General features: G+C 51.6%; 1 protein-coding gene across 2 annotated transcripts; it reads left to right on the top strand.

Annotated features, from left to right (window-relative positions):
- Positions 1-1,342: 1,342 nt before the first annotated feature.
- Positions 1,343-18,078, top strand: ZNF8 (zinc finger protein 8). 2 transcript variants are annotated; one of them, XM_043435960.1, is made up of 5 exons: positions 1,343-1,547; positions 6,670-6,796; positions 7,091-7,186; positions 11,399-12,809; positions 14,874-18,078. In XM_043435960.1, the coding sequence occupies exons 1-4, from the start codon at positions 1,482-1,484 to the stop codon at positions 12,760-12,762; spliced, it is 1,653 nt and encodes a 550-aa protein (XP_043291895.1). In that variant the 5' UTR covers positions 1,343-1,481; the 3' UTR covers positions 12,763-12,809; positions 14,874-18,078. The 2 variants fall into 2 exon arrangements, with proteins under 2 accessions (XP_043291895.1, XP_043291894.1); XM_043435959.1 differs by having other exon boundaries at positions 14,704-18,078.
- The last annotated feature ends 2,994 nt before the right edge of the window (positions 18,079-21,072 follow it).

The raw sequence follows: 21,072 nt of genomic DNA, 5'->3' as shown, positions 1-21,072 counted from the left end.
TCATGCTCTGCGACCCCATAGATTGCAGCACGCCAGTCTCCTCCATTCTCCACTATCTCCTAGTGTTTGTTCAAATTCATGTCCTTTGAGTCAGTGATGCTATCTAACCATCTCATCAGTTCTTGACTGTAGAGAAAGGGATACTGCCGGGAAATTTTGCTGGGTTCCCGATGGAGGCCAGATTTGGTCTCTTTGGAGGCTGCTTGATTTGTCGTTTCCACAGCCACCTGCTGTGGTGAATGAAGATGCTTGACCACGTGTCCCTCCTGGTACCACAGACCTTGAGGGGTTGGGCCCCAGATGGGGTTGCAGGGGGGATGCCTAACGTAGAGCAGAGGGGTCACTGGACGAGTGGAGATTCAAGGGCAGAAAAGAGAGGAGCCGGAGAGAGTGCAGAAACCTCAGGCCTCTTGGAGGCCGGCTGCCCCATCCCCGCAGTGACCGTGGCTGTTCACCCTTTTGTCATGTTTGTGCTTTCTTGTCTGTCTCTCCCCACTACACCAGCACCCCTGTGAGGGCAGGCAAGTACCTCTGTTCTCTGCTTGCTATGCGTGGTTCCTAGCATACAGTAAATGGTCAAGTAAATATTCTTATTTTAATTGCATCCCAGTGAACATCTGCTTTTTCCTTCTTTTCTAGTAACAGACTCTAACAAACTCACGGATATGACCCATGGCAAGGGAAACACCCCCAATCGAGAAACAGAACAAGATCAGCTTTCAGATCTCCAGCGGTGCCCGCTCTGGGCAACGGCTCCCAAAACGTTTCCACTAACAAACGTTTAAACGTTCGTGTTATTCTGAAGCATAGAAATATTTTGAGCACAACGATAGTATACAATCCAGAAAGAAACTAGGAAAGCCCCGGGCCTCCTCCTCTGTGTTTGCAGCTAGGACGAGCAGACCCCGGATTTCAAGGGCTGTGGCAATCCAGGTTGCCGACTGGCATTTGGAAGAGGGGCCGCGGGGCACAGACTGGCATTTGGAAGGGGGGCCGCGGGGCGCAGACTGCATTTGGAGGAGGGGACCCGGGGCGCAGACTGGCATTTGGAGGCAGGGCTGCGAGGGCGAAGGCTGCGTAACGGCTGGACTGGGAGAAGGACGTCCCCACGACGAGGACCCGCAGCACAGCAGAGACAGGCAGAGGAATCCCGCCCGCTCAGGCCCGCGGCTCTGCGCGGTGAGCGCCTGCAGTGCCTGGAGGCCGGAGGAAGGAGGCTCCTATTGGCCGCAGGGCAAGAGAGGAGGAAGCGCCCGTGGGCCCGAAACCAGCGGGCTCCCATTGGCTGAAGGCTCGACGAACGAAAACTTTAATTGGCAGGGGCTGCGGCGTGCCGCACGGCCTTCTGGGAGCTGTAGTTGCGGCTTCCCCTGCGCGGCCGCCATTGTCCAGCGGGCGGTGAGTCTTGCGGTTCTTGTGGCGGGGACTTCTGTCGTGTTCAGGGTCGCCTCGGGCACCAGTCCTCTACCTGTCAGCCTAGGATGGACCCCGAGGAGGAAGCGGCGGCACTGGCAATGGCTACGGGGCCGGCGGCAGAACGGCTCCAGGTACGGCGGAACAATAATAGTAACAATAACAACGATGGCAGCGGGCCTCGGCCCGGCTACTGCCCCTTTAGCCCTCATAGCGCACGGTGGGCAGGGTCGAGCCTTATCCCCTGGACAGACGGGGAGACTGAAGACCAGGTTGGGGTGTGCTGACATGCCCAGCTGGTGAGGGGTGGCGTCTGGATTCGAACCCGGGCTTTCCCGTCCCTGAGTGCGTGTGCTCCTCGAGTCCTCCGGCCTTTGCGTTCAGGGAGAGGACTTGGGTTAGTTCCCGAGCACTCAGGCTGGCCCCCCACCGATACCCTGCTCTCCGCCCCGAAGGCCGTCCACCATGAGGATGGGTCTTAGAAGCTGGAATAGAGATGCTTCAACGTGCGGAGTCAACCGACACCCACCCATAGTTCCGCTCCCCGAAACCCCTGGCACCTCCTCCTGGGTGAGGACACACCGCGTTACTGGGGCGGGAGCGACTATCAGGGTCTGACTTCTGCCGGGCTGGCGGGGACTCAGTTCAGAGCAGTCTCCAAGGGCATCTGGGAAGGCGCCTGTTTGAAAGCTCCGGCCCTTCTAGACAAAGTGGCTGCTGCCCGTGTTCTCCATACAGTGCTGACTCCACGTGGCAGGAACCAAAAGAAATGTATAATTCCTTAAGTTCCAGACTTTGTTTCCTTCTGTCCTTGCCTATCGGCTTTTGCATTTATTTCAGATTTGGTGTGCAAAGTGAGACTCTTGATGATCCTACGTGTGCACATGTTCAGAGACTGTTGTAAATGTGTGAGAGATGCAACCACGTTTTTGTTTGCTTTTGCTGTGGATCCCGGAAAAGGGGCAGGGAGTGAGCAGTGTCAAAGAGTATCAGAGCTGGGCCGTAGTTAAAGCAGTAAAAACAGGTTTTCTTTGGGGACAGTTGCAATAGGGGAAAAGAGACTTCAGTATAGAACTGGGCTCAACTGTGAATACAAGCAAACGTGGGTATTTGTATAGTGGGGGCAGAGGTAATTTTTGGTTGTTGTCTTGACTGTTTGCAACCCTATGGACTGCAGCACACCAGGCTTCCCTGTCCTTCACTATCTCCCAGAGTTTGCTCAAACTCATGTCCATTGAGTTGGTGATGCCATCCAACCATCTCATCCTCTGTCATCCCCTTCTCCTCTTGCCTTCAATCCTTCCCAGCATCAGGGTCTTTTCCAATGAGTTGGCTCTTTGCATCAGGTGGCCAAAGTATTGGGAGCTTCAGTATCAGTTCTTCCAATGACTATTCAGGGTTGGTTTCCTTTAGGATTGACTGGTTTGGTCTCCTTGCAGTCCATGGGACTCTGAAGAGTCTTCTCCAGCACCACAATTCAAAAGCATCAATTCTTTGGCACTCAGCCTTCTTTATGGTCCAACTGTTCATCCATACATGACTACTGGTAAAGAGTCTATTCACAATGCAGGAGATCCAGGTTCCATCCCCAAGTGGGGAAGATCCCCTGGAGAAGGAAATGGCAACCCACTCCAGTATTCTTGCCTGGAGAATTCTTGAGAGAATTCAAGAGAATTCCGGACAGAGGAGCCTGGTGGGCTACAGTCCATGGGGTCACAAAGAATCAGACATGGCTGACTGACTAATACTTTCACTTGACTATATGGACCTTTGTTGGCAAAGTGATGTCTCTGCTTTTTAATATGCTGTCTAGGTTTGTCATAGCTTTCCTTTGAGGGAGCAAGCGTCTTTTAAAAATTTCAAGGTTGCAGTCACCCTCTGCAGTGATTTTGGAGCCCAAGAAAATAAAGTCTGTCACCGTTTCCATTGTTTCCTCATCTATTTGCCATGAAGTGATGGGACCAGATGCCATGATCTTAGTTTTCTGAATGTTGAGTTTTAAGCCAGCTTTTTCACTCTCCTCTTTCACCCTCATGAAGAGACTCCTTAGTTCCTCTTTACTTTCTGTCATTAGAGTGGTGTCATCTGCATATCTTGCTAAACTGACCTAAAACAGGGTTCTTGCTGAAGCAGGCCAAATGATGGGATGTTACTTGGAGGACTGTGGGAGATGAGGACTTTGAAAAGATATCAAGAGTGATCAGATATGGAGGGTAGGATTCTTGGGACCAGTGGGACCCAAGAAACCGATGGGACCAGATTTTTGATAAAACTGAATGATGCAGAAATGGACAAAGAAGCCCAAAGGTCAAAGCTTATTTGAGAAGAGGGTTGTGAACCAGACTCAAGTTCAGTCAAGGAGAGAATCTGTCAGCAGTGAGAGGCTTAAGAGAGAGTGTGTTTATCTGTTGCTGTGTAACAAATAATGAAAAAACATAGTGGCCTAAAGCAACAATAAATATTACCTCAGTTTCTGGCGATAGGAATTCTGGAATGTCTTAGCTGGTGGTTCTGGCCTGGGTTCATGACAGTCAAGATGTCAACCTGGACTGCTGTCACCTGAGACTTGACTGGGGCTGGCGGATCACCTACAGGATGGCTCATTCATCACACTTGGCAGGAGGCCACTGTTCCTTCTGATGTGGGACTCTCTCTGGAGCTGTCTGGGCGTTCCCACAACATGACGCCTAGCTTCCCACAAAGGGAGTGATCCAAGAGAGGGCTCGGTGGAAGCCACAGTGTCTTGTGACCTGGGCTCAGAATTCACTCTCTGAATTATCGTATCAGTTACATAAGTCAGATCTGCTCAGTATAGGAGGAAGCTCCACAAGGGCTGGGGATCACTGGGGGCCATCTTGGAGGCCAGCCACCACAGGAGGCGAGGGCTGGAAGCAGAGGGCTTTGAGGTCCAGTGTGTTAACATCCTCTGGCTGCCATAAGAGATTATTACACATGTGATGGTTTGAAATATATATTAATATGTTGATTCTTAGGGTTCTGGAGGTCAGGAGTCTGAAATCACTTTCCCTGGACTGCGATCAGGCGTGGGCAGATGCACCTTTCCTGTCAGGGCTCTCTGCTGGTCTCGCGTTGCCTTTTTCAGCTATTAGAGCCATAGACCTTGCATTTCTTGGCTCATGGCCCTTTGTCCACCTTCATTTTGCTTTAGTGGTCACATTATCGTCTGCCTCCTATAGTTCAATATCCCAATACCTTCCCTTCAGAAGGACATCTGTGATTAAGTTTAAGGACCACCTGGATATTCCAGGATAATCTCTCTATTTTTAAAACCCTTAATCACATCCACAGAGTCCTTTTTGCCATTTATGATAATATTCACAGGTTCCAAGAACTAGGACCTGAATGGGGGCCATTTTTTAGCTACCCGTAGCCAGGCTAAAGGGGGTCATCCTTTATCTAAAGGAAGGAGCTATGTGAATGCTCTAAGCAGGAATGGCATGGGTTTGAAAAATACATTCAGGCATTGCCGGGTGGGAATAAGAGACACTGAGAGCTAGCTAACGCCCAGGGTGGGGTCCAGTGACTGGGTGCTGGCCGATGCCGGGGTGGCCTGCTTAGCTGGGGGAGGGTGTATGGAAGGAGCAGGTCTGACAGAGCCAATCCAGCCGGGCCCCGCAGTGCAGAGCAGGAGACCAGGAGGAGGGCTGCAGGGGTCTGCAGTGGAGCAGCGGGGAGGCTCAAAGACAGCGAGGAGTGGGCTTCTGCTGAGATTCCAGGAGGAGACACGTGGGACTCATGTGATGCCTCTGAGAGGTCTGTGGCCTAGACAGAGCAGACCGCAGCGGGCCCGGCAGTGTCACTGGCACTGTGTGCAGAGCAGGTAATGGAGGCTGGAGGCACAGGGAGCGTGTTTTCAGGGCTGGAGGACCGTCAGAGTGGGCAGTGAGGATGTGGGGACAGGAGCAGAGACCTTGGTCCCAACCAAAGGGTTCTGTAGATTTGCTGCATAATTTTTGTTCGAACCGCATGCCACCTGTACTATAATTTCTTAAATATTTAAAAATCTAAATGTGTTTTTCTTAAAGGAAATAGCACCTGAAAATTGAAGTCTTTTGTATGTGATTTTGACTTGCATTTCCCTGGTGGCGAATGACCTTCAGCATCTTTTCAGGTGCTTATTAGCTGTTTGTATATTTTCTTTTATATCTTCTTGAAGAAATACCTATTTAGAGTCTTTGCTCATTTGTTGGATTGTCTTCATTATTGAGTCTTACGAGTTCTCTATATCTTCGGGATACAGGTCACTTATGAGAGAGATGATCTGCAGTCATCACCTCCCATCATACAAGTGTCTTTTCACTTTCTTGTTAATGTCCCTTAGAAACAAAAAGGTTTTAATTTTGATGAAGTCCAGTTTACTTATTTTTTTTTTGCTTTATTGCTTGTTCTTTTGCTATTATATCTAAGAATCCTTTGTCAAATACAGTTATAAAAACTTAGCCATATGTTAAGAGGTTAATAGTTTTAATTCTTGTATTTATGCCTTTGATCCATTTGAGTTAAATTTTATATATAGCATGAGATAGGAGACTTAACTTTATTCTTTTACATGGGACTAAAAGTTTTCCCCTCAAAGTGTGGCCTAATTTTCAGTTTCTCACCAGAGACTGGGCATTCTGACCACGTGGGGCATGTATTTCGCCGCAGTAGATTGGTTCTGAGTCCAAGCTGCCCCTTCAGACAGGGCGCATGTTACCGTCACTTCCTGTGCCACCCCTCATAGGTTAAGTACCCTCACAGGCTCTTCCATGAACCCACTTCAGTCACTTGTGAGCCTGCCCAGTCCCTGAAGGCCAGTGAATTTCTGACTCCCAACTGCACACCCCTCTTTTCAGGGAGGAGGGTAAGCCTTGCTTTGACTTTGAGGTGTGTCAGTTAGCCGTTGCTGCATAACAGACTATCCCAAAATGTAGTGGCTTAGACTCAACAGTCACTTTCTTTAGCCCACAAATCTGCAAGTCACAGTTTAGACTGGTCTCTGTCAGCACCTGTACCTGTCCAGGGTTGTTTGTGGGCTGGTTGGCTTTGCTCTTGCCCGGATGCCTTTTCGCGTCCTGGCCGTACAGCTCACCCCAAGCGGGAGCCCAGCAGGGCCCAGGAGAGCTGACTCGCGTTGCTCGGGACACACTCCCTGGACACTGGCCTGCTTGCCTTGGCCTTCCCCACCCCTCCTCCTAATCCTGAGGACACTGATGGGGACAGTCTGGGTGACGGAGTGTGTCGCTGATGTTTCAGGAGCCGGTGACTTTCCGGGATGTGGCCGTGGACTTCACCCAGGAGGAGTGGGGGCAGCTGGGCCCAGCCCAGAGGACCCTGTACCGAGACGTGATGCTGGAGACCTTCGGGCACCTGCTCTCTGTGGGTGAGGTCACTTCCCCTGCTGCTGACCAGATTCCTGCGCTGACTTACTCTTCATGGGTTGTGGGTCACCGGGCCTCTTGTGTGACAACTTGACTTAGGGCTGGAGATCACAGAGCTTGAATTCTCACTCCTATGAGACACGTGGGTTGGAGACTCTGCCCTTGTGTGTCCTGATGCAGAACCTTATGAGATGCTTGGGCCCCTGATGGTCAGGAGTCTTGGTCTGGAGCCTGGACTGGTTCTCGTCTTCTCCAGAGCAGACCCATACACTGCCTTTGCCTTTCTCTGTTTCCAGGGCCTGAGCTTCCCAAACCAGACGTCATCTCGCAGCTGGAGCAAGGGGCTGAGCTGTGGGTGGCGGAGGGAGGACTCGCCCAGGGCTGCCGTCCAGGTGAGAGTCCGCCGAATGGGAGCCCTAATAGCAGCGGCTATGCCGCTTGGAAGGGGTGATGTGTCGGGGTCCCCAGAGGAAAGTCAGCAAAGGGAAGAGGCCAGTCAGGGGGGCCAGATCCCACCCTGGACCACCTCAGTCCCCCGGCAGTGCACTGTGACAGTTCGTGAGAGGCGTTGGCTAGTAGGCAGGCTTGCTGTAGGCTCTGTGCCAGGGGTTGATTGGGGGCTGGTCATGTGGGCATCCTCCACCTGGCACAGACCACGACCCAGGCTCCCGGGAGAAAGCAGGTGTTCGCCCTAAGCCACAGTGAGTGTCTCTTCCCAGTTTGGTTCGGGGCAGTGCCCCCAAATCCAAGTTCCCCGACCAAGCTAGAGGCTGGCCTTGAGAGCTGGTCCTCCTGGGACAGCTGCCTTGAGCTGCCCTGCAGCCCTTTCCCCACAGGGGCTTGGGCCCCTGTCCTTCGCCCCCCACCTGCAGTGCTCCGGGGTCCCCTCACCCGTGCCCCGCCTTCTCTGAGCTCAGAGACACGGGCTCTGCTCAAGCGGCCAGACTCCACCACTGCCTCCTTTCCCAGCAGCGTGCAGCGTGCCCTACCCACAGAATAATTTCTGAGTGTGAACCTGCCCTTCACCTTCTCTGTTTCATTCTTGCACGTCCACAGTCTGTGCATTTGTTCCCTACGTGCTTCTTCTGTTCTGGGAGCCGTGAATACCTGTCAGCTGGCCTAGAGCGTCAACACGGGAGCGCAGGCTTCTCACAGAGCAGAGCCGGTGAGACCATTGCTGGTGCTGGCTTGGCATTCCCGCACTGCGGGGGCTAGTGGTCCTGATTCTCCTGGCCCTTCCCCGGGCTGGGCACGGCTGCAGCAGCTTTGGACGCCATGTCCATGCTCCATGCGAGGGCTGAGGGAGCTGGGAAGAGTGGCGCCAGTCCCATTTGTCCGCCTTCTCCAGCTCCAAATGTTGTCATTGAGGAGGGGGACACCCCAGCTGCTCCACGGCTTGGGGTAGGGTTAAATTGTCATCAGTCCCTGGGCCGGTGTGCTGGTACCCTGACTACATTTTGAAGGAAGTGGGCTCTGGCCACGGGAAACATAAGCAGCCCTATCCGCAGTCCACTCCCCTTCTGAAAGCCTCTGACAGCATCTGCAGGGAGTCTGTGATCCCTCCATACACGGTGGGACCCCCCACCCGTGACGGGATTGCCACGTACGCTGTCTCCTCTGGGCGTGGACCCTGTCTGACATCTTCAGCCCCAGACAGTAGCCTTCCTTCCCCCAGGCTCTGAGGTAACTCGCATCCATCTGGCCAGCTCGCTTCTAGCTGCCTGGTCCCAAGCTTGCCATAAAATTGACCCACGTAAAATGCACAGTTCTCTGGTTTTGAGCATGTTCACAGATTGTACATCCATCACTACTGTCTGGTTCCAGAACATTGCAGCTCCCCAGAAATCATCCACTAGCGGTACTCTGGTTTGTTTCTACCCATAGAACACTCTTGATGCCAAATGTGTGGGTTTTTTCCATGTCAACAACCGATTCTCCACCTCTTCTGACACTAGATGGGTGTCCCAGCAATTCATTCCAATTCTGACCCGCCTTCCCTGGAGTTGGTGCAGATCCCACAGCTTAGGAACTCAGTCCTATAAGACTGGCTTCTCTTCAGATGTGGGTCACAAGTCGGCCTCCCATCCTTCGGACTGACTGGCTGTAAATCGGGTTCCCCCCGCTTAGGTTCAGTAGTGTGCTGTAACAGCTCACAGAACTCAGGAAGTCACTGCTTACATTTACTGTGTTTTATAAATGACAGTATAAAGGATATAAATGAACAGGCAGGTGTCAGGGGAGAGGGGCTGAAGCATCCCATCCTGAAGTTGTTGAGGGCCCGTCAAGAGTTGCCTCTCAGCATAAACTCACGGTTGAGGGGAATTTATTACAATTAACAAAAGACAGTCCTAACCCCCTCACTAAGGAAATTCCAAGGGTGTTAGGAGCTGTGTGCTGGGGCCCAGGGATGAAGACCACATACCTGTTTCTCATTAAATGACAGTAGTCGCTCATCACCTCATCCCACCCAGCCCCTGGCAGTCACTAACTAATCCACTTTCTGTCTGGGAATTTGCATATTCTGGATATTCCATTTAAGTGGAATCTTGTAACATGGCCTTTGGTGTCTAGCTTTTATTTTTTCTTGAAATGTAGTTGATGTACAACATCTTACATAAATACGGGTGTACAATATAGTGGTTCACAATTTTTAAAGGCTATACTCCTACAATTATAAAATATTGTGTAAATACCCTCTGTTGTACAAAACATCATCGTAACTTATTTTAGTACGTAACAGTTTGCGTGTGTCTAGCTTCCTTCAAGGAGCATCTGGTTTTCAAGGTTCAGTCATGCTGTACTTTGTCTCAGTACCGCATTCTTCTCCATCGCTGAATCACATTCCATCCTGTGGATGGACCACATTTGGTTGGTGGAGCACATTGGGTTGTTTCTACTTTTTGGTTCTATTGGATAGTGCTACTGTGAACGTTCCTGTACAAGCTTTTGTGAGGGCTGACTGGTGTTTTAGAAGACCCACTCTGGGTTCTGTGTGTGGAGCCCCGTCTGGGGTCTGGAGGTGAGGAGACGCGCCGGCTGCCTGGCCAGCCTGAGCCCCTCCAGCCCCTCTCCCCAGCCAGCGCTCCAGCACTGCCTCGCGTCTGAGGCAGGTTTGAGAACCTGCTCGCTGTCAGCTCTGAGAGCAGGCTGTGGACCTTCTGATGTGGTGAGGTGGGCCCTGAGTGCATGAACACAGAGTGTGCCGTGGCCAGAAATGCAGCAGGTCAGGAGGTTCGAGCTGGGGGTGGGCAGGCCCGCTGGCCCTGAAGATGTCCATGTCCTAATCCCAGAGCCTATCCATTGGATTGCTGGGCCAGTCTGTGACCTCACAGCGGCCCTCTTGTGAGGGGAGCAGGATGAGGACGGGAGATATCAGAGGGGGATTGTCCGACGCTCCGCTGCTGGCTCTGGAGGTGAGGGGAGGGGCTGAGGCCCTCTGGAGGCTGGAGCCACCAGGAAACCCACCCCTTGCAGCCTCCGGAAGCCGCCCTGCTTTCCCAGGAATAGGTGTGTGCGGGGGCTGAGCGTGAGGTCAGTGGGTAGAGTGGCACGTCACTGTGCCGGGAGGAGGGAGCGCCTTGCCTGCTTGAGGGGCGATTGGCCTCTGGAGGATCCAGGACCAGGCGCTGCTCCTCACAAGGGGTCCCACAGGTGAGCGGGCACCTCCACTTGGGATCTGACCTGTCACACCCGGGTTTGAAACAGCTCCTTGTCCCCCCGAGCCTGCTCCTTCTCTGCTTTGTTGTGTCTGCCTCCCCAGCAGCACGGCTTTCTGTCCTTCGGAGTCACTGTTTTATCCCCAGCACCTCAGGCTAGACAGTATTTTAGGCTTTGTGGACAATGTTCAGTCTCTCTATTTGTTTTCTGTCATCGCTGTGGCAAATTACCACAGACACAGAGGTTTAAGGCAACGTATTATCTCCCAGTTCTGTCAGACCCAACTGGTTTATTGCTGCAGCCCCCACAAGGCCAGAGGCAAGGTATCGCAGAGGCAAGGTATCGGTGGGCCGGGAGTGGAGGGGGCAGACTTACTGGGAGGCTCAGGAGGGCTGTGCCTCTGGATGCAGGCAGGTTGTTGGCAGAGTCCAGTTCCACGTGGTCATCGGACGCAAGTCCCTGTGTCCTTGCAGGCTGTCAGCTGACAGCTGGCTCAGCTTCCCTGGCTGAGGCCCCCTGCCCAGCCAGCCTCTCCCTTCTACCTCCTCCTCCTGTTTCTAAAGTTTGAGGGGATTGCTCCTGACCCACCCAGCTAACCCAGCATCATCTCCCTGTGCTGAGGTTTTTAAAGTCAGCTGACGAGAGGACTACGTGTCACCCGCAAAATTGCCTGCCAGCAGAACCTCCACGACTGACAGAGACACCTGACAGCTTCAGAGTCCCGCTCGTTAGCGTGGTTAGCTTGGGGGTTGTCTTTGGTCAGCTCCTGATATAGGCCAGCATCTGGCCCATGGCGGGTGATCGAAAAGTTTTTGTTGAAAGAATGAGTGAGGGAAGCTTTGTTTGCAGACAGAGCACTGGGGTCAACGTGAGCAGAACTGGGGGAGGCAGGGCACAGACCCAGGGTGTGACCATCGGCCCCTCATGGCTCTTTGGTTTTCTTTCAGGCCAGGAAACTGGACCGGAGGGTCGACCACCAGCTCGGGAGCAGGGCCTTCCTGAGGAGAAGGGGCGGGAAGGCTTCCTGGGGGAGGCGCCAAGTCCTGCCACGCTGGGGGAAGACTGGGAACCGGTGGGCCTGATCAAGGGGACCGAGCAGGACCAGGGTCATTGGCGGCAACTCAAGGAAGCCCCGGTTCAGGACGGAAGTCTCAGGCTTGGGGAGAGCCTCGGTCTGCTCCCGGAGGTCTCCGGGGTGGAGCGTGCGTGTGTGCCGGAATCTCGGGTTCTGAGCTCGGAGCGGAGCGCTGGCGCGGCCCGTGAGGAGACGGACTCCCCGGGACCACAGCCGCGCGACCCGCACGACCACAGCGAGGCTTCCGCTGAGGCGAGTCCTGTTCCGGACGCGGAGCCGGTGCGCGGCCCTGCGCCCGACAAGCCCTACAAGTGCGCGGACTGCGGGAAGTCTTTCAACCACAACGCGCACCTCACGGTGCACCGGCGCATCCACACGGGCGAGCGGCCCTACGCCTGCAAGGAGTGCGGCAAGGCCTTCAGCCAGAACTCGTCGCTGGTGCAGCACGAGCGCATCCACACTGGCCACAAGCCCTACAAGTGCGCCGAGTGCGGCAAGTCCTTCTGCCACAGCACGCACCTCACGGTGCACCGGCGCATCCACACAGGCGAGAAGCCCTACGCCTGCCAGGACTGCGGGCGCGCCTTCAACCAGAACTCGTCGCTAGGCCGCCACCGGCGCACGCACACGGGCGAGAAGCCGTTCGCCTGCAGCGTGTGCGGCAAGGCCTTCTCGCGGACCACCTGCCTGTTTCTGCACCTGCGGACGCACACGGCCGAGCGGCCCTACGAGTGCAGCCGCTGCGGCAAGGGCTTCCGGCACAGCTCGTCGCTGGCACAGCACCAGCGCAAGCACGCGGGCGACGGGCCCTACGACTGCCGCCAGAGGCTGCTCTTCGCACCCGCGCCCGCCTGGCCCGAGCCCCTGAGCCAGGGCGAGGGCCCGCCGCGCAGCGACAGGCCATTCCGGTGCGGCCAGTGCGGCAAGGGGTTCACGCAGAGCTCGCACCTCATCCGCCACCAGATCACGCACACCCGGGAGCAGCCCCGGGGTCGGGGCCGGGGCTGCCGGCGCCCACAGGCTCGCAGCCGCGGCCCGCACCTCGGGCGGCGCCCTCTCGGGCCCCCGGAGGAGAGCCCCGGGGCTGGGACGAAGGCGGGGCCATCCACCGGCAGGGCGCTGGCGCTGTTTGACCTCCATGAGATCATGCAGGAAAAGAACCCCGTGCGCGTTATTGGGGTGGAAGAGCCCACCATGGGCACATCTGTGCTGTTTGACATCAGGGAGTCCACGTAGGGAAGGAACGTGGCGGATGACTGTTGAACCAGAGGTACAGAGATGGGGTAAGTCCACAAGGTGTATTTCTGGAAGGGGGCTGAGGGTAGAAACATCCTCAGATTTCCTTAGGCAGTGATGCTTGCAAATACCTGAGGTCACTGGCTCTCCAGTGTCTCAAGCCTAGTACTCGGAAATGCATTCAAAGGTAACGGAACCTACACACATGTGTGATGTTGAAAAACCCATCCGTGTCCCCGTTTTGCAAAGGGTAATTAAAGCAAAAGAAACTGTCAGTAGGTAACGTCTGCTGAGTTGCTGCTCTCTCTCCCTGTGGTGGCGACCATCGTGCCTGGAGACTTGGGGCGTTGCCTGTTGCTTGCCATCTGGTGCATGGGGTGTGGTGGTACCCACAGAAACGTGAGGAGAGGCCTGTGTGGATGTGATTTCCCAAAGTGGTGACTAAGGCTTGGAAAAGGTTTGAACAAAACAAATGCAGGTGCGTTTCTGGAAGGTTTTTTTAAAATTCTAAACATGCAGGAATTCATTTATATGTGGAGTTAACCCAAGTCTCAGTTCGTATTCTTATAGAAAAGAGTTTCAGACATACATCCATGGCTGCTGGGATCCATTTCTGCACTTTAGAGTCATTAGAGCAGGCATGGCAGCCACATTCATGCCAAAATCAAGTGACAAAGGATTCCCCTGTGAAATTCCTCAGCTTGCCCTGGGGGTGTCAAGGCTCCTGCTAGAAACCATGGCCTTAGATTGGCAATGTTCCCTGTGGTAGAGGGTCTCACTCAGAGTGACTTTGTTCCCCAGGAGATACTTAGTGATGTCTGGATGCATTTTGGTTGTCATGACTGGCAGAGGGGAGCGGTGACATCCTGTAGGGGAGGCTGAGGATGCTGCTGAGCATCCTGCAAAACCTCATCACCAAAGAGCCACCTGGCCTTGAGGTGGAGAACCCACGCCCAGCATAAGAGCTGGCTTTCCTGACTCTGGAAATTGGTTAATCAGGGCTGTGTTAACAGTCCTGTACATTTGATTTTAACAAATACTATCTTGAGCATGTACACATTTTCTTTTAGTAATTCCTTTCCCCTGTTTTGCAACATTTGTAGTTGGTGTGAAGGAGGAGAATCCACTTATGTTTCTGAGTAATTTAGCATTTTATTTTGGACATTCCATGTGTTGATATATTTTCACTGGCACCCCTGTTGCCACAGGATTATTTTTACATCAGCACCAGAAATCTTGTTATTTTACCTATTTTTTTTAATATCTCTAAAAAGCATGGGCTTATATATATATATATGAAATCATGTTGGCCCATGAGGACAAAAACCATTTTCATAGTCATTCTGAGCTATCATTTGCCTTTATCACTAAGTTGATATTTACACTGATGTTTGCACTGATAGTGCAAAACCAACACTGGGTAACACTGCCAGAGTCTCAGTGAGAATCAAGGAAGTGGCCCCGAGGTCGCTGTTCATATTTTTCTTTCCCTGGCATTGCAGTAAAGCTGGGGGGTGGGGGTAGCGGGGGGGCGGCCGGGGGTGGGGAGGATGGTTTCACTTAAGAATGTCTGTGATGAAGCAGGAAAAATTATTAATTTCATTAAATCTCGAGTAAAACTATATTACCATCTAAGCAGAAATAACAGTAATTACTGTGTCATCAAATATCTAGTGGATATTCCTGGTTTCCTTATAAGTTTTGTTTTCTGTTTGGTTTGTTCTAATCATGATCTAAAGAAAAATCACACAGGGCATTTGCTTGACTTAGGTCTCTTTTAATCTATAGGTATCCCCTCTTTATCTTTTCTAGTCTTTTATATGTTGGGGGAAACAAACAACAGGATAACCTAAATTTTGTCCCTATCCCAAGCCTGCCCATCAGACCCACTGGACAATGTGAGGGCCCTTTATGAATGGTGTGACTCTGTTTTGTTCTCAGAGTTTATCTGCCCCATCTCAAGCACAGCTTACCATCTTGCTGGGGTCTCTGCTGACCCTCAGAAGACCTTTTTTTCAGCAGTCAATGTCCAGGAAAACAAGACGTCTGAGAAAATGGCTTATTTATATATGATGCAGTACATTGTAATATGACCATTTTCATATCCACAGTTGGAAACGTTGCCTGGCTCATCATCTTTCTCTCTTCCAACTTTACTCCTGAGGAAATCAAAGCCTTCTGATCTTTGACTATATTGTTCTTGTTGTAAAGAAGAACATTGTGTTCAAAGGTGTGATCCTTGGTATCTCAGCAGAAAGGATGCAAAGACTGAGGATTTAATCTGCCTGCTTTCTAGCCTAGAGTGAAAGAGTGAAATGCCCATCCCTCTGGGGTGCTGTGTTGTGTGCTCCAGCTACAGCACAGTTGCCTCTCTTGTTTGTTTGCTGTTCCCACTGTGGTTGCATCCTAGCGAAGTTAAATACAAAACATAAACATCAACAACTGGAAGGAACGAAAATTGGCCACGGCACAGGTCAGCTTGTAGAAATCGTTCCAGAAAAATACCCCCCAGAAGGAGTATTGGGTTGTCAGAGCATCGTGTTGAGTGGAAGAAGTATTCTGGAAGGGCACAGCGGCTGTTCTAAGCAGTGTCAGAGTGACCGACCGTCAGAGCTCACTGCTGAGATGTGATGGGTGAATGTCGGGACCTGTCAGAACTTTCCCTTGTCCAATTCTGTTTGGATTGCCAGTAGGGTTTCCACGGTAGCAGAGCCAGGCTTGCAGCTCTTCTCCAGAGGTTCCACAGGATGCCTTGAAGCCTTGGGTTTGTTTCTGCCCCCCCCGTCACTCTCTGGGCTTGTCTCGTGGACTTCTCCATCAGCTCTCATTATCACAGCGCCTCTGTTGTCATGCCTTGGCTTGCACCACCTTGCATTTCATTCTTAGCAAACAACCTTCTATTTACATGGCTCAGAAGAGGTGTGTTTTCAGACAGGCAGTGACTCACAGCTCTGTGAGGTTGGCACTGTTTTATGTATAAGGAAAATCTGGCCTGGGACAAACATAACCTTCCCAAGGCACAGCTAGGAGTTGGAGGCAGAATTTAAAGTCAGCACCCTGTTGACAGTGGCTTAAACAGATCAGGCTTTGCTTGAAGGCTGTGTCTTCAGTGGCTGTGCACCATCAGAGGCAGTGTCTTCTCTCCCAGCCTGTCCCTCCTGGTCGCAGGGAGACCACTGCAGCCTCGGCCAGTGCACCCACCGTCATCAGGACTGGAGGAGGGGGAAAGGCAGGCCAGTACTCATCGCCGGTGAGGTTTCAAAGAAAAGACTCCCAGAAGCTTCCATCCAATACATCCATGTCTCTCTGGCCAAGACTGAATCACTTAGCTTCTCTAACCTCCCTGGCTGAGACTGTACCCGAGAAAAAGCCTCTGAAGAGGTTAACGGTAGGCAGCTGCCAGCACCTGCCGCCTTTCTCCCCAGTCTCTTTCTGGAGGAATCTGCAGCGCTCCCCCTTTGGGTCAGGCACCACTGTCTCTTCATTGCCTGGGTTGTCCTGCTTGCCGACCAGGCCCCCACAGTCCTCGGTCCCCCAGCATGCTGGAGCGCTGTGCTCTCCCAGATCCCTTCTGCCTCTCAAGGGGCCTCTTGCCCTAGCCTCTTTAATTCCTGGGGCCCTTGGGCCACTGTCCCAGAGGCGCATCTTGGGCTCCATGCGCTCCCGAGATGTCCCGGTCCACACCATGGCTGTGTGCTGCTCACTCCCAGGTTCTGGTCTCCGAGCTTCGGGCTGGAACAGCAGCTGCATGCTGCCGGAAGCTCCCCCTGGATGCTTGGCGAACTCGGGAAGCTGCCTACCCAGAGGGAAATGCCGCTCCCCATCCCAAACCGGTGCCTCCTGCCCTGCTCCCTTTCTTGAGGATTGTTGCCACCTGCCATCCCACCCCTCAAGCCGGAAGGTACTAACAGACATCCTTTTGATTTTACCGCCTGAACAGCTTGGCTATCTTCGTTCCATTTCCTTCCCACTGCCACCACTGACGCAGGATGACCGGGAGATGCCTGGCCACTAGTGCCCTCCACTTGTGACGGCCCCATCGTTGGTGTGGGGGTGCAGACTCGGAATGCTCCCACCCTAGCATGCTCTGGCTCGGGGAGACCCTGCGGTAACTGGACAGCTCAGAAGCCAGGCCTGCGACTGCCCCATCCCCTCTGCCGTGGCCCGCACAGTGGCAGCTGCAGAAGGGTTGTGTCTCCACAGTTCTTAGAGTGGGCACTGGGCAGGCTGAGGCTCCAGTCACCTCGTCGGTTAAGCTGGGAACAAGCTTGTCACTGTCAGCGTTTGCTGCCCTCTCCGGCAGTGCAGCTCTTGGAATTTTCCATTTCTCATTTCAGGTCACCTTTTCTAGGCATCATATTCCTACTAATTTCCTTACAGATACTTTGAAACCAAGTTAGATAAGAAACTCCTCAGGGGAAATTGCTGTAAACTAGAGAAGTATATGGTTTTACCAGTTTATCAGAGTAATACAAAATCTTTGTAGCAAAACCTGGAAAATGCACAAAAGTAAAATACACAAAAGTATGAAGCCTTGTTTAAAATTTAATTCCTCATACTTCCACCATCCAGGGATGCTTATTACCTTAAGATTTTGTTAATTAGTAACTTTTTCTTGAAATATACATGTGTGTATACATAGAGTGTCAGGCGAACGTGATAACCACTACACTACGGAAACCACACTACATGTGTGTATACATAGAGTGAACATTAAATCTTATACACAGCAAAAATATGTATAGTTATCTTTTGTTTAGAAAGCTGTCTTGTAATGTGCTTCTTACTATATTTTGAACATTTTCCTGTGAAGATGGACTTTTAAATTAACATTCAGGAGGGTTGTAGCAGTGTGACCTCCACCTGCCATCTTACCCAAGCTTTTGCTTTTATCTAAAAGGGGGCAAAGGGATTCATACACATTTCTGAGGGAGTATGAATTGATACAGCCTCTGTGAACGTCACTTTGTTGGTTGCTATCCAAATTACAGCAAACTCTTTGTCCCAGCAAGCCATTTGCTGGAAATGAATCCTACAGATATATTTGTACCCGCACAAACTGTTCTTGTGTAGTTTTTACTATGGTATTGATTTCAGAAAGTGAAAATTTAAAATCAGCCTTGGTGTCCACCAGATGGGACTGGCTAAGTGATTTCTGGTGGACTAGCTGGCTTTTACACAGCCCTTGAAATGGGGACTGTCTTTATGAACTCTTTATGTGGAAAAGAGCGCCAAGATACATTGTCTATGAAAAGGTATAAAACAGTTTGTATGATATGTTTCCATCTGTGTAAAGAGGAAGCCCTTGCTTACACATACACAAACACACTGAATCTGAAGGGTACAAGGTTACCAGACATACTGCTTGCTCTTGGAGGGAGGGGGAAGATGAGGAATAATTTTCACTGTATATCTTTTGATATTTTTGGAATTTTGAAACATGTAAAAATATTACCAGTTCAAAAAATAAATTTAAACAAAACCTTAATTCTTTCAAATTAAACTAAGTTTGAATTTGTTTCATTGTTCACTGTCTCCCCCTTCTTAAATGTCCACATGACTGTGTGTTTTGGCCACATCTGTTATATATGACACAATGGTAAAGAATCCACCTGTGTCATATAGAAGAGATATGGGTTTGATCCCTGGATTAGGAAGATCCCCTGGAGGAGGGCATGGCAACCCACTCCAGTATTCTTGCCGGGATAATCCCATGGACAGAGGAGCCTGGCAGGCTACAGCCCGAGAGATCACAAGGAGTCAAACATGACTGAGCTTGTACATGTGTGTGTTGAGCTAATAGGACCAATTGAGTGAAAGATATCCTAGGCCCCATGAAGTTTCCTGCCAGCTAGTTGTAGCACACACATTTCCAATCAATAAACCAGTCTACAGCAGAAATAGAAAAAAAATTTTATTTGGGCCAAACTGAGGACTATAGCCTGGGAGAGAGCATCTCAGATAACTCTGAGGAATTGTTCCATTGAAGTATGGTTTCAGTCTGGTTTTGTGTCTTGTCAGAACAAAAAACATCACACAACTCAAGGATACATTCCTTCAAGGTTTCAAAACAAACAACTACCAGATCAACAGTGAGTCAGTATGGCCTTGGCACCTGGGAAGGGAGCCTTAAAATAAAATGCCTCAGAGGACAAAAATAAAAGGACACAAAAAGCTATGTATGTCAGGTCCTCCAACTTCCTGCAGAGCGACTGACAAGTTCTCGCGCTCTTTGCGGGGCGATCCCCTTGGACTTAATTTCCCAGAAGGCCATTTGCCCTGTGTTCCCCCCAGTTCCAGGCACCCAGCACACGCGTGAGGCCCGTTGGGAGACGGAGTCCCTAGACCCCTGGGCGCTGGCCGGAAGTGCCCTTGGTGAGTCCACTCCAGGCAGTGGAGGCGCCCTACAACCCTCCTGAGTCTGTGGTCCCAGCGGGGTGACGGTGCCAGTGTGAGAAGCGGGAGGCCTGTGTGTGGTGCACTCGGTGGCGCCCAGGGGGGTTCGGTGGCAAGGCCGTGGGACTGGGGAGAGAGAAGGGGGCATTGGGCGTGCCAGGGGGCGGGGAAGCCAGCTGTGCTGTACCGGCAGGTGAGACCTCAGGTGTGTATCCAGGTGCGACCCTGCTTGTGTGACACCCCCTGTGGATGCACGTGTGCCCTCGGGTGGGTGGGTCTATGCCCTGAACCCCTTAGCCATCACTCCCTGTTCATTTATTCCGCAGCCCCTGGAAAACGTTTATCTACTTTCTGTTCTCGACATTTCCTGTAAATGTGGCCATACAATATGTGGTTTTTTGTGTGTATGGCTTTTCTCAATGAAAATATTTTCTGGGATTCCCTGGTGGCTCAGTGGTAAAGAATCTGCCTGTCAGTGCAGCAGACACGAGTTTGATCCCTGATCTGGAAAGATCCCAAAGGCCGCAGAGCAACTAAGCAGACACCCAGATGTATTCCCTGTGGTGCTGGAATATAAACCGCCCTGAGAACTGGGAGATGACACGAGGATTGGGTCCCACCTGAGGAAGCAGTTGAGCCATTTGACCAACTCGAGGCAAAAGCAGTGTGGGAACGGGCAGCCCTTGTTCTGTCCGGATGTTGATGAAATGCCTACTGAGAGGCACGCATGTGTTTCTGTCATAAGCATGAGCCCTTTACTCCTGCACAGCTTTCCTCAGGGCTTCCCTGTGGCCACCAAGCTATGTTCTGACCTCAAGCCAACCTCGAAGCCCCTGCTCTCCCCACTGTGGCCCGCCTTTCCAGGATCATGTCTCATCATTCCATGGGGAGCCTGGGACGATCAAACCTGTCTCCTTCCTGCTCCTCGGTCAGCCCAGCTTGTTCTGGTTTCCTGTCCACAGCATCAGCTCTAGTCACTGCAGCTGCTTCCAGGTGGTGTGCCCTGAAGGGAATTCCGGATGGAGAAAAACAGGAAGCACTCTGTGCTTTGGATACTGGCCCTGGATACTTCAGATACCTAACTAAGGAATAATTTCAGTGAGTCCAGACTCCTGAATCATACATGGAAAAGCATGAACAGTGTTACTGTGAATATTTCTGTATATTTTGTGCTTTCATTTCTCTTGGAATTGGTGGTGTGTATGTACTCAGTCACTCAGTCATGTCCGACTCTGTGACCCCATGGACTGTAGCCCACCAGGCTTATCTGTCCATGGAATTTTCCAGTCAAGAATATTGGGGCAAGTTGCCATTTCCTACTCCAGGCAAACTTATTGATCAGGTATTGAACTCATCTCTTGCATCTCCTGCGTTGGCAGGTGGATTCTTTACCACTGTACCACTGTGCCACTTGTGAAGCCCCGGAATTTCTGGGTCATGAGATAACTATGTTTAACTTTTTGTGGAAATGCTAACCTGTTTTCTGGGTCATGAGATAACTATGTTTAACTTTTTGTGGAACTGCTAATCTGTTTTCCATAGGGCTGCATCATTTTACATCTCCACCAGCCATGTATGAGTGTTCCTGTCTCTCCACATCCTCACCAACGCTTGTTACCTTTCTGATGGCACCCATCCTCGTGGATGTGAAGTGGCATCACATTGTGGCTTTGATTTGCATTTCCCTGAATACAAAGGATGTTGAGCATCAATTTGCATGTTTTCTTTACCCATTTGTATTATATTTATTTGGCTGCATTGGGTGGCTTGCAGGATCTTAGTTTCCCAACCAGGATTCTAACCCTGCTCCTCGCCTCCACCCCAGCAGTGGAAACTCAAAGTGCTAACCACTGGCCTGCTAGGGGATTCCTTCCCCACTTTTAAACTGGGTTATTTAGGGGCTTTGTTGTTGTT

This window comes from Cervus canadensis, chromosome 18, assembly GCF_019320065.1.
Source record: "Cervus canadensis isolate Bull #8, Minnesota chromosome 18, ASM1932006v1, whole genome shotgun sequence".
Taxonomy (NCBI): domain Eukaryota; kingdom Metazoa; phylum Chordata; class Mammalia; order Artiodactyla; family Cervidae; genus Cervus; species Cervus canadensis.
Note: the sequence above shows the minus strand (reverse complement) of the source record. Positions and strands in the feature narration are given on the sequence as shown.